General features: G+C 51.7%; 2 protein-coding genes and 1 non-coding gene across 7 annotated transcripts in view; 1 reads left to right on the top strand and 2 right to left on the bottom strand.

Annotated features, from left to right (window-relative positions):
- Nucleotides 1-397: 397 nt before the first annotated feature.
- Ephx3 (epoxide hydrolase 3) lies at nucleotides 398-5,236 on the bottom strand. Its single transcript, XM_046437110.2, has 7 exons — nucleotides 4,520-5,236; nucleotides 4,268-4,353; nucleotides 3,731-3,888; nucleotides 3,460-3,588; nucleotides 1,264-1,367; nucleotides 1,037-1,173; nucleotides 398-942 (listed from the first exon to the last, which is right to left on the bottom strand). The coding sequence occupies exons 1-7, from the start codon at nucleotides 4,760-4,762 to the stop codon at nucleotides 717-719; spliced, it is 1,083 nt and encodes a 360-aa protein (XP_046293066.1). The 5' UTR covers nucleotides 4,763-5,236; the 3' UTR covers nucleotides 398-716.
- Nucleotides 5,237-6,918: 1,682 nt separating this feature from the next.
- On the top strand, nucleotides 6,919-7,024 carry LOC124088235 (U6 spliceosomal RNA). Its single transcript, XR_006850303.1, has one exon. It is a non-coding gene; the product is annotated as a U6 spliceosomal RNA (small nuclear RNA).
- Nucleotides 7,025-7,068: 44 nt separating this feature from the next.
- Brd4 (bromodomain containing 4) overlaps nucleotides 7,069-15,798 on the bottom strand; it is an 84,282-nt gene continuing 75,552 nt past the window's right edge. For 4 of the 5 annotated variants that reach the window (XM_046437104.2, XM_046437105.1, XM_046437103.2 and 1 more), the window contains 7 exons: nucleotides 15,329-15,716; nucleotides 14,172-14,765; nucleotides 11,240-11,614; nucleotides 10,975-11,105; nucleotides 10,646-10,851; nucleotides 10,316-10,562; nucleotides 7,069-9,995 (listed from right to left, as the gene is read on the bottom strand). In XM_046437104.2, the coding sequence (XP_046293060.1) occupies nucleotides 9,927-9,995; nucleotides 10,316-10,562; nucleotides 10,646-10,851; nucleotides 10,975-11,105; nucleotides 11,240-11,614; nucleotides 14,172-14,765; nucleotides 15,329-15,716 (2,010 nt within the window). In that variant the 3' untranslated portion in view covers nucleotides 7,069-9,926. The remainder of the gene's footprint in view (nucleotides 9,996-10,315; nucleotides 10,563-10,645; nucleotides 10,852-10,974; nucleotides 11,106-11,239; nucleotides 11,615-14,171; nucleotides 14,766-15,328; nucleotides 15,717-15,798) is intronic. The other variant, XM_058576784.1, reaches the window with a different exon arrangement.

Below are 15,798 nucleotides of genomic sequence, written 5' to 3'. Positions count from 1 at the left end.
GAGATCTGAGACAGGCTGGCACAGGCTGGGGTGAGAGAACTTGACTTGACTTGAACTTGGTTATAATGGGGAAAGGGATACTTGGGAGCTGCCCTGAGTCCAGCTGGAGGGGAATCTGCATACTCACCTGCCTTCCTATGAGTGTAAGGTGGTCAGGAGATAGATAGGCAAGGAGGTCCCCCACTCTTAAACTAGGAACATTCTCACTGACACTAATAGAACTTTCTGCACTAATGTGACAATTGAGCACTTGAAATATAGCTACTGTGACTGAGGCACTGCATTTTAAATTGTATTTCATCTTAATTAATTCACATTTATATTGAAGTAGCCACCTGTGGCTAGCACTACCATATTGGATAGAATATTGGAGAAGACTTGAGATCCAGACTGGGAGCCAGAGACAGAAATATCAGTTTATAGTCTACACAGCACCTTTGGTAAGGAGGGTCAGAAACTAAATTCTAGAACCTAGCTCCATGAAGGAGAGTTCCCAGGGTCCAAATGTTTGCAACACATGCATGCACACACCCATGCCTGGACTGGTGTGCCTCAGGGAATCCACACATGCATTTGTGTGCCATCCAGAAGACTTACACTCAGGGCTGATCCAGGAGTTCACCATGTATGTACACAGACTCCCAGGCACACACAGATGATGTGTTCCTGAGTTTCTGTGTGCTTGTGTACCTGGGCAGGCAGGCGAGCAAGGGTCACTAGTCCAGCAGGTCTTGCAAAAAGGCCCACATGTATTGGTGCATCTCCTGGGGGTGGCTCTGGGGGATCCAGTGCCCCGCATCTGGCAGGATGTGGGCCTCCAGTCGGCCTGGCACAAAGCGTCTACTAATGGCTCCCACCAGCCCCACCTCCATGTAGGGGTCCTTCTCCCCCCACAGCAGCAGTGTGGGTGTGGCCAGCTCCTGGGGCTCCAGAGGGAAGTTCCTATGGCCAAGACAGACAGACAGGCAGAAGGATGGCTACTCCTACTCCCTGTCCCTGGAACTCTTCTGCGCTTTTACCCTGGGTCCAGTCTTACCTGAAGAGGTTTCGGTAGTAATTGATGGGCCCTGTGAGACCACCAGGCTGAGAGAAGTTATAAAGGAAGGCCTCAAGTTCACTGGGGGTCAAGTGTGGGATGCCTGTCTTGTAGTGGGTGAGGGTAGTCTTCAGGATCTGGGCACAGAACAGGGCTCTGACTTCAGTGTCCAGCCTTCCTAGTCCCAACCTGCTACCCCACACCCCTAGGCCTTCACCCCACTGCACCTGGAAGTCAGACATGGACAGCAATTTCTCTGGCAGCCAAGGAAGCTGGAACAGGAACATGTAGTTCGATCGGAAGAACTGGCCAATGTGGCGTATTGAGTAGTCTGGGAAGGGAATGAAGGGAAGACAATGCAAGAGCTTGGGCCCGGAATGACTCTGCACTCTTGTATCCCAACACCCCTGTTAGGCACACAGTCCTCAAGAATACCGCCACTGCCTGCCTTGCTATGAAGACACTTGTCCCATTCCTGGCCCAGGTACCAGCTTTCTTCCTTGCCAGGTAGTCACTGTATTCACAGCGCCTCTCTCTACTTCTTCTAAGCTCCCACAGCCACCAGTATGCTTCTGCTGCCTGGGCCTGGATGCATTCACTGGCATTTATGTGCCAGATCTGGTTCTAGACTTTGGAGACCCAAAAGTGAATAGGACAGAAAAACTTCCTGCCCTCAAGGAGCTTTCAATCTAGAGTTGGAAACAACAATGGTGGTGGGGGCTGAGCAGTTTTGACTACAATGGTGGGAATTAAAATCAAGTGAGGGCTGGAGGGATAGTTCAGTGGTAGAACACTTGCTTGTCTAGCATGCATGGAGCCCTAGTTTCAACCCCCAGTGAGACAAAAAATAAAAAAATAATAAATAAAATCAGGTGATATGGATGGGGGTAGAGTATAAATAGTAGATAGAGCCCAAGCTTAACATGCTTGAAGCCCTGTGTACAATCCCCAGGAACAAACTCACCCCCCAAAATGCCCCAAATCAGGTGATGTGATAAGACATTGGGTGGACAGAAATTACCATCTCATGCTATTATAGTAGTGGTTGCTTAGTTGTCTATGTCTTCACCACCAAGAAAGCCATTCAACCTCCCTCGTCTCAGTCTCTTCCAGGTGGAACATATTTTTGTAAGACCAGGAGCCCTGGGTAGGTTATTGTATACAGGCTCCCTGTTAGAGGCAATTATTACAGGTTGAACATTGCTCATTTGAAAATCTGAAATGTTCCAAAATTCAAAAGTTTTGAATGCTAACATGATACCACAAATGCAAAATTTCACACCGGACCTCTGATGGTTCATGTCTATAAACTTTTTAAAAAATATTTTTATAGTAGATGAATATAATACCTTTATTTTATTCTTATGTGGGCTGAGGATCAAACCCAGTGCCTCACATATGCTAGGCAAGTACTCTACCAACTGAGCTATAACCCCAGCCCTCTACAAACTTTTTTTACATACAAAATTGTTAAAAACTATTCTACAGGGGGCTGGGGTTGTGGCTCAGTGGTAGAGCGCTCGCCTTGCATGTGCAAGGCCCTGGGTTTGATCCTCAGCATCACATAAAAATAAATAAATAAATACAACTACAACTTAAAAAAAAAAAACACTATTCTACAAATTACCTTATGTCTGAGTGCAAGGTATATATGAAAAAACGAACTATTTCTTTTTTTTTCCCCCCAGTACTGGGGACTGAACCCAGAAGGTCTTAACCATGGAGCCACCTCCCCAGCCCCTTTTTTTTTTTTTAATTTATTTTATTTTTTTTTTTTAGTTTTCGGCAGACACAACATCTTTGTTTCTATGTGGTGCTTAGGATCGAACCTGGGCTGCACACATGCCAGGCGAGCGTGCTACTGCTTGAGCCACATCCCCAGCCCCTTTTTTGTATTTTATTTAGAGATGGTCTTGCTGAGCTGCTTAGGGCCTCATTAAAAGTTGCTGAGGCTGGCTTTGCACTTGTGATTCTCCTGCCTTAGCCTCCCAAGCCACTAGGATTACAGGTGTGTACCTCCACACCTGGCTGAACTATGAATTATTTCATGTTTAGAATTCAGTCCCATCTGCAAGGTATCTCGTTATGTGTATGTACAAATTGTAAAATCTAAAAATTTTGAAATCTGAAACACTTCTGGTCCTACGCAACAACTTTTTTTTCAGTGCTAGGGATTGAATTTAGGCCTCAAGCATGCTAGATAAGCATTTTAGCACTAAGCTATAATCCTTCAACTTGTATTTGAAAGTGCTTAAAAAATGTGGGTCACTCTTAAGTGTGCTGTCATTGATTTTCAATTGAGGAGTGACACAGGGAAGGGATCCAAGTTCACTGCTATACTCCTAACCCTTGGCATGAATGGAGAAGTGCAAATACAAACGTATACCCGTGTACGCTGGCACATCCCAGCATTCATGACACACCTTGGTACACTGACATGGGGGCAGCGCTGACCACAACCATCCGCTCTACCAGGGATGGGAAGTAGATGGAGAAATTCCAGGCAAGGAGAGCACCCCAGTCATGGCTCACAAGGATGCACTTGGAGTAACCTGGAGGACAGAGGAGTTGGTGTAAGATATCAGGTAGGAGTGAGGCAGGGTGGGCAACATGAGTCCCAGCAAGGAGTAAGAATGAGGAGATGGGCATGTACAGGATGGGGGAAGCCTTGTCTGAATGGGGTTGAGTCCTCACCCAGGCCCAGGATAACATCCTGGATGTCAGCCATCAGCAGGTCGATGGTGTAACAGTCCACATCTCTTGGTGCATCAGAAGGGCCGTAACCACGCAGGTCCGCAGCCACGACATGGAAGTGGTTCTGGAACTCCCTGAGCTGGTGGCGCCAGGAGAACCTGCTCAGCAGGAGGGAGTGTCGCGGGAAGTTGAGTCAGGGCCCCCAGGAGGCACTTCCATCCTACACACAACTGAGACTGGTAACCCCACCTTCCTGCTCTGGACTTCCCAGAAGAAAGGATGGGGGAAACCCAGGCAGATGCAGAGGCCAGCTGTACTCCAAATATAGGTCAGCTTCAATCTCAATGCTTCTTTGTCCCATCCCCTCAGGGTCTACAGATCCCAGGCATCCTGGTGGTCTCCCTGCCCTCTTGGCACTGTCTGGGCCCTATAATGCTGCTCTGTAACCCTAGGACTGCTCAGCCCTCATCCCCACTTCTTGGGTGCCCTAGTGGTGGGAGCTCCACCGCTCCCCAGTTCCATGTGCCCCAGACGTACCAGTTCTCCGGGAAGCCATGCAGAAACAGCATGAGAGGCCCCTTGCCGTGGCCAGCGGAGACATAGTGCAGGCGCAGACCAGAGCTCTGCGGGAGGGCAAGATGAAAGCCCTTTGAATCTTTCCTTCCTAGACTTGAACCCCCAGGACTCTGTACTGAACCGGATTTGGGCTCAATTATTTCCTCTTTGCTCATCGCATCCCAAAACCTTGAGATCCCACAGCCCCAATGGCGCCCGCCCGCAAGCACTTACCCTGAGGCTCAGGAAGTCATGCTTGCCCAGTGTGGGGTCCTTCAGGCAAGCCGGAGCCGCTCGCCTGGGGCGCCCACAACAGCCACGTCTGGGCCGGCACAGCACGTGCGTGAGAGAGATGCAGCCATAGATTGCCCCGGCCACCAAAGCTGCCGAGTACACTAAACTCCACATGAAGGCACGCAGCAGCTTCAGCGTGAGGCGCGACGGCGCCAGCAGAGCAGTCACCACCAGCTCCGGCATGTCGCCGCGCCCCGGGATGACGACAGTGCTGCGGTCGGGAGCGTGGGCCAGGGGCTCTGGCAGCACTGGCGAGGCGGGATCTGGCCCGGGGAGCCCACCGCCTTTGGTCTGAGGACCCTCCGTGCCGTCGGCGCTTTGGGACTCGCTGAGGGAATAGATGGTCAGCTCAGACGGAAACCGCCACCGCACAAGACTCACCTAAAGTGTCAGGTAAACACCTGGGTGTGACATGGACAAGGAACAAGTCTAGGTAGGGTGCTGGGACAGAGCCCTCGAGGACCTGGCTTAGGTGGCTGGGGAGGGGCCTTGGGGGAAAAGAGGAGGCGTGGGCGGGGCCTAGGAAGGTCTGGGTGGAGCTTAAGACAAGGACTAGACCTGGGAGGACACCTGCAGCAGGTGGGTGGGTCTAAAGGCAAGAGGGAAATTCGGAACCCAGACAAACGCGGACCCTGTGCGAAATGGGCGGGGCCTAGGGTGAAGGGGCGTGACATATATAGGTGGGTGGAGCATGAAGGAGGTGGGGCCTAACATTGGGCGGAGAAGGCTGGAGGCTTGGCCAATGAACTGAGGTTGACCTGTAGCTCGGCCAATGAGATGGAGAGGCGGGGCCGGAACCTACTATGGTAGATTCGAAGGCCCGGAAGCGGAAGAACGGGCAATGGTGTGGCGGTTGATCGAAGCAACCCGAAGAGGTCTCGGTAGCCTCGGCTACCATCCCACCCGAGTAGCTCCCGCCTTGGAGCGCGTGGCCTTCCCCTCGGCTTGACATCGTGGGACCCTGCAGCATACTTCACTTAGTCCTGGTTCCAACGGCGAGTCCTGAGGCCTCTGCCCCGTCCAGTTCTCCTGTTGGTCCAGCGGACCCACCAGCCCGCCCCTACACGGCTGTGATTGGACAGTGGCGGCCATTGATGTCCAAGCGACAGGTCCTGGACTGAGACCGGGATCTGGGCTCCGCCGGTAGAGAACAATGAAGAGGAGAACAATGAAGAGGAAACCTCGACTCCTACAGGATAAAACCATCTTGGAAGCTGGAGGAGGGCCGGGGCGATTGGGGTCTTGGCGGCAAGAGGAAGCTGCGCCAGGCATGATGGAACCCTGGGTCATAGAGCCAAGTCCCTACCAGGAACCACCTTCTTCCCCACCTTTTGCAACCCTCCCCCGAGATTTCAGGGACGGACACTCATTTAACTCTTATATTATTATGACGCTCTTGCATTACGGATCCATGAACCTCAAGTTTCAGGAGGAAGACGTTTGCCTGAAGTCATACAAACAGCAATCCAGAAAGATTTACTGAGGAAAGCATTAATCTGTGGTTCCAATCTCACAGCCATTGGAAAGCTTTCAGATTCTGATGGTTACTTATAATGTGTTTCTGTGGCTATTTATTTTCCGATTTGAAGCGTTATCCACTTACTTACATTACCACCAGTGGATACCCGTTTCCATTTTTACTTTCTTGGTTTCATCTAACTTAAAACTCTTCACCGCCCACCTCTTTCCAGTCACTTATTTTTGTGGTGCTGGGGATTGAACCCAGGGCCTGGTGGATATGAGGCAAGCACTCTACCAACTGAGCTAAATCCCAGCACCATCTTTCCAGTTATTTATAGCGTCTCAGAAAGGAATGACACCACTGATTACACATTGCCTATATTTTTTGATTTTGGTGGTACTGGGCATAGAACCCAGGGGCACTTTACCACTAAGCTACATCTGCAGCCTTTTTACTATGAGACAGGATCTTGATAAGTTGTTGGAATTCGTCTAGAACTTGTTATCCTTCTGCCTCAGCCTCCCAAATAGCTGAAATTACAGGCTTGTGCCCAGCCATTGCACCAACTTTTGTTCTCTCTAGACTTCAACACCTACCTTTCTTGATTAGCCTGTATCATTACTTTTTTTTTTTTTTTTTTAAGGTCCTGGGGATTGAACCCAGAGCCTTGTGCAACTGCCCCATAACTGGTTTTTTATGTTTCATCAAATCAGACCTCTGACAACTTTATGGTCCCAGAATCTTTTCTGAGCTCTCGAATCTGGCTGTATGGCTGGCTGCTCTAAGTGTCTGGGAACATCTCTTCTTTAACAAACCCTGACCCTGGCACCCACTTTACCCTTCCTCCCAACTCTGCCATCAAAAAGACAGCAGTAGTGTGCTCACTTCCATAGCACTTATACTAAAAGTGGAATGATTACAGAAAATTAGCATGGCCCCTGCACAAGGATGACTCACAAATCCCCCAAGCACTCCATAGTAAAAAAATAAAAAATAAAATAAAAAGACAGCAGTAGTCATAGAAGGGTAATTTTATATTCAGTACAAATGTTTATTTTTGCAATGAGAACTGCACAAAAAAAAAGAACCTTTAGTATATAAGTGAAAAGTCTACGAATTCCCTTCTACAAATGTCTAAAGTGTTTTAATACAAGTCTCAGATTCACTGACATGATTATTGGCCAAGCGATCCGTGCATACAGTACAATGGGGCTTGTACACACCTCTTAACTTGTATAGGACTAAGATTTCTAGTACTGTGGGAGGGATTTGGAAATGGCCAGAAAAATTAAATAAATCCCAGTTCTAATTACAACCCAGTTAGAGAAACATCAGAGGGGTGTGGAGAAGGCCATGGCAGAGTTAAAAATCTTTAGCAGGAAGGTGCAGACAAAACTATCCAACTCAACCACTGACTCAGCCTGGGAAGTTTCTGAACAAAACAAATAACAAAAATGAAGAACGTGAGATGAGATGGAAGAAACCCCCAAAAACCAAAATACGTCAAACTTGAACTGGCACAGTTCAAACAGGCACAGGTATATGAAGTGCCTGGGGTGGGCAGGGACACTGAGGAAGTGGGGGGCCACTGACTGGATGCCTTAACTACACCCTCCCTAGGAGGTTTGGCAGATCCTAAACAAGACAAGGAAGGATCTTCATGGTTGAAAAAGGGGAATGTGGGTTAATAAACAGTGCTAGAAATGTTTCAGTTTGTCTCCACATACAAATAAATTATATGCTTGAACCTTACAACCTTGGGGCTGTTCTTGGTGCCACCCATGCCTTGTGGCTGGGGTATGTGCGTACAGTAAGCCCACTGGCAGGGAGGCCACTTGTGGGCTTTCTGGAGTGGAAATGTGTGCGTTCATGTGTGTGTGTGTGTGTGTGTGAGAGAGAACAAGGATCCTATTTTGGGGGAATGTACACTTACCTAAGAGTATCTGGTTAACCCTGAGCTTAAATGAAAGGAGGAATTAGGTAGAGGCAAGCAAGGTGGGATAAGTGGCCCAAATCCTTTGGTAAGTGGGGGACAAGGTGGAGGACAGCAAATAGGAAAAGTACGGTCTGGAGTTTGGCCAGAGTTCTATTGGGGCATGTCACCCACCTAGGCCAAGGTCCACAGGAAGGATGATGGTTTATCTGGGCTCCCTGTCACACCTTCAGTTTGGGGTGGCTGCTGTGAGCCTAAGTGGCTCCTGCCCAGGAAAAGCAGGAACAGGCTACAGGAAAGGGGTTACGTTGTCATTGATGGTAGTTCTTGTGGCCTAGGTCCTGAGAGAATAGAGGAACCTGGGCCTAGCCTAGGCAACAGTTGGTTCACAAAGAAATGTCAGGGAGACACCAGCATTAAAAAAGAGAGATGTGTTTATTCCATGATCAGTACAGACCAAATGCATATTCACCGTATGAAAGTCAAACCAGTCAGTGACTCCAGAGTTTGGCCAACACTGAGGCACCAGCATCGTGGTGTAGTGGGTTCTCATGGCACTCATAACCTCGCCAAGGGCTCCAATTATTAAAAAAAAAAAAAAAAAAAATTATGGGAGGGAGCAGCCAACTGGTTGGGACTGGGTACTGGGCAGGGAAAGCCTCTGCCTCAGTCTGTGCCCCTTCACCCCCTAGTTCCTGGAGCCCACCTAATCCTCAGTCCCTTCCTTTCTTGGTTAAAAAAAAAAAACAAAAACAAAACAAAACAAAAAACCCCCAAAACAAAACACAGACTTGACATTAAAAACAAAGAAAGAAAAGCCAACAAATGGCAGGAAGAAGGGGATCGCAGCTTTCTGGTTTATAATTAAAAATAGACTAATAGAGTTTGAAACCGAGTAAAATATAGGCAGGTTTTTTTTTTTTTTTGCTTTTTTTTGTGGATTTTTTTGAGTTTTGTTTTTTTACACTGGTTTGGTGGAGTCACCAACAAACTTCAAACAAAGATATGTCAACTATGTTCACTATACAGTACAGCCACGGTCACACACTACCCACAGTGCGGTGGGAGCCGCCGCTCAATGAGACGATCACACCATTTCGGAGATAAGCAGTGCCATTGTGTCTGGAGAAGAGAGAATTAAAAATAAAATAGAATTCAACAACAAAAAAATATATATATATATAGAAAAACAAAAACAAAAACAAAACAGAAACACAGGTGGGAAGGAACTGACTTTGGTTGGTGGCCTCACTCCCCGGACAAGGCCCGCCCACACTCATGGGACGGTCACCTCGATCAGAATTGCCATGGACACACACACACCTCCACGGCACTATTCCCTTTTGCACAAGCGAACACTTATAGAGAGCGGCTCTCAATTAAAGGCTTGTGGGGGGAGGGGAGGGAGGGGTCTGTTCAAGGCAAAGTCAGTGCCAGCAAGGGGATGTGGGCCACTGCCCTCGTCCGCTGCAGCCCACTTGGACCTGTCCTGGCCTCTTAGGAGCAAGCGGCGATGGCTAGGGTGTGGGGAAAGACTCCCATCAGGCAGGACGTCACAAACGTCATGTTCTCAGGGACAGAAAATCAGTCTCGGTGGCGGCAGCGACAATGTCCTGTGTATACTGTGTAGACATTTGGCGGAGAGAAGGGCTTCTGCCCCACACACGGGGACACAGGCCTTGAGTCCGGCCGGCACTTGCTCTTGCTCGTATTGAGGCGTGCTCTGAGCTGACGTCCTGTGAGAGGGGTGGTGGGACGTCCCTCCGGCTGGCTGTAAGGCAGATGGGCTCTGCAATCTTCAGCTGCCCTTCAGGCCTGCCCTGGGCATAGCATGCAGTAGGGCCAGGCCTGGAGACACCCCGGCCCCTGCTACCGCCTCCACTGCCGTCCCTAACACTATGGAGAGTCAATGTTTTGCCAGAAAATCAAAGTCAGAAGTCACCTAGGCGCTCTCAGAAAAGATTTTCTTCAAATATTGACAATAGATCACTTTGAAAATTCATGTCAATCGTAGCTGCCATCTGGAGAGAAAGAGGAAGGAGGGTGGGAATGAGTTCAGGTGCCCTCCTTCTACTGTAGCTCTAAGACTTTCTCTATACCCACTACCATGTTGTCTGGGTTCGGCCCCTCACACCTTCCCCGGGATTCTTCCCTCAGTGCCCATTCTCAAAGCACTTGGGCCATTTATGTCCCAGTTGAGCCACCTCTGAGACCAGAGGTTAGCCTGGAGTGCACTGGCAGGCCTGGGCTCACTATCTGCCCCTCCCGCTCCTAGGCCTCCTTTGCCAGTTCCTGCAGGTAGACTTCTGCCCAAGAGTCCCCACTATGGTCCCAAACTCACGGCCTCCCGGCGCCTTCGCTCCTGCTCCCGCTTCCTGGCCAATTCCCTCTGCTGGTCCAGCATGGACTGGGGCTGGGAGCTTTGGGCTTGGGGGGTGGCGGCGGCGGCAGCCACAGCGGCAGCCTGCTGCTGCTGCTGCTGCTGCTGCTGTTCCTGCCGCTGCTGCTGCTGCTGCTGCTCCTGGCGCCGTCGTGCCTCCTCATGGGCTCGCCGTGCCTGCTCCAGTGCATCTTCGTCCTCTCGGCTCCTGGGCAGAGCAGGGCCCTGGGTCAGCCTGGGGCCTTGGTGTGGCCCTGAGAGCCCCGATGCCCTGCCCGGACCACAGCCCACCTCATGCGCTCCTGCCGCAGTCGCTCTTTCTCCTTCTCTGCATGCTCAGCCTGTGCCTTCAGGGCCTTCTCACGCTCTTCCTTCTCCCGAGCAGCACGGCGAAACTGTTCGAAACTATCACTTGATGACTTGGCTGTAGAGGATGGGGTAGTTGGATGCTTCTGTACCAGGCTTGCCCAGGAGCCCATATTCTTGATTTTCAGGTCCTGCAGGGCAGAGAAATGAAGAAGAGTGAGAAGCCTACTATGCTTGAGTAGGGAGCTCATGCCCTCTAAGGTGCCTCCCTGGTGTGGAGGACCTCAGGGCAACCATAGGCCTATTATCTCTACCTTTTTGGGTGCCACTGGCGTCTTAGGCTCCTGTTTCTGTTTGTCCTTGTCAGGGGCCCCTGGAGGGGCTGCATTCTGTTCAGGGGGCCGGATCACAGGTCTCCCAACATCCACAGGCTTCAACTCAGGTCCTGGAACACAAACAGCCTGTGGGCCAGGGCCCATCTTATCCCGGTGGGGCACGATCCATGGCCCCACAGTAAGCTCATGTCTGGCACAGGGCTGAGACCCTGAGCTCCAGCTGTGGGGCAAGGAGGGTACTCACGCTGGGGCAGGTGGACTGGGGCCTTGATGCTCTCTGGGTGTTTCGGGGGCTCCGGCCGCAGAGACGGACTGAAGGGCTCACTGCGAATGATGGGTGAGTGGATTTTCTCCTCTTTCACGACCACAAGGGGCTGGGGCTGCACCACTGAGGCCTTATGCAAATCCTGAAAGAGCAGAGGCACAATGGTTGGTGAGGCAGGCAGACACCCCTGGCTGTGGTCCATGCCTGCCCCTGAGGGCTGTGACCCAGATTGGCCCTTTACCTGCTTCTTAGGCTGGACATTTTGCTGGGGTGGAGACTGGTGGGTCAGGCTCTGGAACTGTGGCATCTGGGGGGAATGTATCATAAGCGGGGAGGGGGCTTCACGGAGGTGACCTAGGAGAGGGCACAAGGAGTATGTCAGGGGGTTAGTGTAGAGGCCACCAGCCCTGGGCCTTGAGTAAACTATAACGGGAAGGGAAAGCCTGGAAGTAGAACCAGCATGAGGCCTGGTCAGGCTTGAAAGAGTAAAGATCCTCTACTGGGCCTGCCTGGTAAGGATTTGATTCCCCTCCTCCAAAGGGCTGAGAGCTCCCTATCTCTCAGGATATGGGGCCCTTTCAGCCACGTCCCCGGGCTGAGTGCTCAAAGGGCTTTATGGAGTCCCATGATACCAGTACTAGTATATTCATCTTTCTGCATACCAGACGCAGGAAGCTTTGAAAACCACACCTCCTGATATATGGGGTTCTCAGGTGGGGTCCAGGGACTAGTAGTTTTTGAAAGTAGTTTTAGTTCTGAAGTGTGGCTTGGGCTAAACACAAGGGATGTCAACCCAAAAGGATGAACCTGGCTAACCTCCCTGCTTTTCCTCTGAGCAACCTGGCCCACATGGGTGGTTGCTGAGTATCTGGGGCTTAGACCCTGGGGGTGAGGGTGGGGATCTTCAGGATCCTTCCTAAAGTCCTATACCCTAACTCAGCTTATCTGCAAAACAGGCAAGACAGGGACAGGACTCCACCTGAACACAGCAGGTAGAACAGATCCGGGGGCTTCAAGCTAGCCCACTATGTGGCTAGGAGAGACCCAAAGAGTTGCAGGTCAAGAGGAATTTTGGACAGCCCTACTGCTGGCCACTGGGAAATGGACCATGGAGTACTTCAGTTTTCTCAGCTGTACAGTAAGGAAACTGAAACCCAGGTCATAGTGAGCCAGCCCCTCAGGTCTGGGCAAGGAGCCAAGTCCCACCCAATCCAATGCAACCCAGACACCCTTCTGCCCAAATCCTTGCCTGAAAGAGGTCTTGCCACCTGATACAGTTTGGCTAGTTACAGCTCAGGATAAGCCACACTGTCCACAAAAGTAAGCGCTGCCTTTCCAATGTGCTCTGAGTTCAACTTCATGCTTCTCACCGAGCAATCTAATTTGGTCCTATATGTTGACCTCCTCCAGGTCCTGCTTCAAAGCCACTGTCTATCAGCAAAGGTACTCCTGGGTCCTCCAAGGGCCCCCCCAATTGAAGGTCCCTATCTTGGTAAGCCTGGAGTAGACCATAATGCCCCAGGTGTGTCATACCCTCACGTTACTCTCTAAAGGTAGGTCTCACACCTCCCTCCAAAAAACACTAATAAAAGTTGCTTGGAGCCTACACTGTGGCAATGTTTGCCCTGTTCTTAAAGCCTCATAACCCTGTGGGGTTGGTTTTACTGGTCTTGACACTACTTCCCATTGTAGTGGGTGGACCCCTTTGGATGCTACCATCTTCTTCTGCTGGTTCCAGTGATCCACAGGCCACATGAATACGACAGGCTCCCATCTAGGGCTAGACCCTTGGGCCAATGCTGTAAGGAACCATCCTCCTGCTGGTGGCTGTAGAGGGATGGCACTGAAAAGCTGACCAGGTGCCCAGGGATGCCGGCTGAGCCTCTGTGGAACTCTCGACAACTTAGTTTTTGGCTCAAAGACCCCAGCTGGGTTCTAACCCTCACCACTCCTTATGCCCCTTCCTAGGCTGTAGGAGTTTGAGTGGGGGTTTGGGATTCAAAGACTTGGCCTGACGTCCTAGGCTATTGGCCTAAGCTGCCTGAAATGCCAGTTCTTTTGTCATCTGTTGATCACCTTCCTCCCACAGGGAAGCTTGGCCTGCTCTGGGCTGAGAACAGCCACAGCTGCACAGTGATGAAGCCCTACACTAGTTTTTCCCAGGGAGGACAGACAGCTGCTCTCAGATTAGGACACGGGCAATCCATTTGGCACCTGGAAGCTTTTGCTGGGTTTAGGAGCAGCCACAGCCCTGCTCTGCTGCTCAATTTGTGGGCTGCACCTGGAGAGCCCCCAAGGCAGACTGTACAACCTACGCTGTCAGTCCAGGATCATTGCCCTGATCCTTAATGTTACCATATCATAAGATATAAGCTGGGACATGGCCAGAATATTCTGATTACCAGGTGGGCCTCACAGTGCTGAGAGCAGAGCCCCCCTGTTCCAAAACAGCACTCACAGCCCAGACCTGCTCCTGGCTCTGCCTGAATCTCATTTCCATCTTGTTTACTAATTCAACTACTGCTTGTACCATAGTCACCTCCTCCAGGAAGCCTATTCTGAACTCCAAAGGTGGATTAGGTGCCTCCCTGGGGCTCCTGGATTCCCCACCTTGCAGGAGTTAAGGGTGCATTGCCATGTTCTTGACTGTGTGTTCTAAGAGAAGGAAGAAAGGAAGCCTTACTTTGAGCAATCTCAGTTTGCAAGCAAGACAGACATCTAATAGAGACACTGTAGGAAGCACCAATGCTCCCTGGGTACAGCCCCGCTCTTCAACTGCCCCAAGCATTTGATGCCCAGTTCTGAGCTCATTATAGTCTGGAACATAAGCTAACTCTTTTTTTTTCTCCCCCAAGAATAAAACTCAGGCCCAATACTGGCCTCCCCAGAGCCCAAGGGCAGGGGCACTTACCAGTTGAGTAGGGGTCCGACTTGTGGTGCCGGGGTGAAGGGTGATGCTGGATAACTTGTTGAGGTTTGGCGGGCTGGGCTGGGGGTGGCTGCTGGCCTGGGGGTGGGTGGGGTGGCTGCTGGCCTGGGGGTGGTGGAGGTTGCTGGATGTGGGCGGAGAACTGCATGGGTTGCAAGTGCACTGGTCGTGGTGGGGGCTGGTGCTGCTGCTGGGGTGGCGGCTGGGGCTGGGGTGGTGGTGGTGGTGGTGGCTGCTGCTGCTGCTGGAGCTGCTGTTGCACAGAGGGATGGGGTGGGGGGGGCAGGGGTGGAGGGGGCTGTGATTGCACCTTCACGGAAGGGAGTAGCGGCGTTGGGGGCTGCACCTTCTGCAGTTGCTGCAGATACAGCTGCATCTGCATGGAGGTGAGGGGTGGGGCAGATGGCTCTTCATCCTCCAGCAACACTTGGGGTGGCTGGGGCATAGGGGGCTGTGGGAGCAGGGGTGGCTGAGTCAGGGCAGGTGACACGGCAGGGGGCCGGGTGGGCTTGGGGGGGAGGGCAGCAGCTCGGTTGCTGGGCCGCGATGGCTGCTGGGGCAGTGCATTGTGCAAAGCTGGAAGAACACAACATTGTGGCAGTGAGGTCAAAGAGCCCTGTGACCAAGGCTAGCCTTTCTGCTCTACGCTGACCCCACCTGAACTCTAGTGACCTCCTTTTGGCCTCTTATCCACTAACACTCTCCCCACCCTCTATAGCTGTGCTGTCCCCGCCAACCCTTCCACTGGCTGTTTTCACACAGCTTCCTTAGGACTCAGTACAGGCCTTGGTCACATACTCACAGACCTTCACCAGTTCATCAGGATGGTGGTGGTCCTGTCCTACATCACCCACTACATGCTCTCCAGGCTCCACGGGACTAACTTTTATCAGGATGTGTTCCTACATCCCCCAAATGTGAACTGCAGAGGGATCCCATCATTTTTCACCTAACACAATGCCTGGTCCCACAAAAATGAATCCGTATCTTCTGTATTAAAATGCTAATTCCATGCCATTTTTATTTAAAGATTGTCCCAAGAAGCTGCTGACCTGAGCAGCTGAAGCTAAGAAGTTGTCTGAAGTACCCAGTTATGGCAGGGTAGAACCCAGGTGGAAGGGGGCAGTGCCACCGCTCACCTGGAGGAGAGACCACGGCGTGCTGGTTGAGATGGGGCGGAGTGCTGTGCTCAGGTGGTTGGGGCAGGTGAGGGGGCAGCTCAGGCTGCGGCAGATGCAGGATGGGCTGTGTGAAGTGGCCGATGGGGTCGAAGACACTGCCTGGGAGCTGCGGCTCCAGAACTGGCACCTGGGCTGCGATGAAGGGTGGGGGTGACGACTTCATCACGGGGGCTGCCTGCTGTGGCATGGAGGGTGTGGGTGGTGGTGGTGGGGGTGGTTGCTGCTGCTGCTGCTGCTGCTGCTGCTGTGGAGGCGGTGGTGGTGGGGGCTGCTGGGGAGGAGGGGGTGGCTGCTGGGGCACAGGAGCCGGGGCCGGCTGCATCTGCTGATGGTGGTGGTGATGGTGCTGCGCAGACAGAAAGATATAGAGGCTGATATCAGGCAGGCACAACAGGCCCAGTCAGCCCCAAGGTGCCCCTGGGGCCAAA

This window comes from Marmota monax, unplaced genomic scaffold (genome assembly GCF_021218885.2).
Source record: "Marmota monax isolate L192 unplaced genomic scaffold, Marmota_monax_Labrador192_F-V1.1 WCK01_AAM20220418_F8-fsc00021, whole genome shotgun sequence".
In the NCBI taxonomy this organism is placed as follows: Eukaryota; Metazoa; Chordata; class Mammalia; order Rodentia; family Sciuridae; genus Marmota; species Marmota monax.
This window is presented reverse-complemented; position numbering and strand designations above follow the sequence as displayed.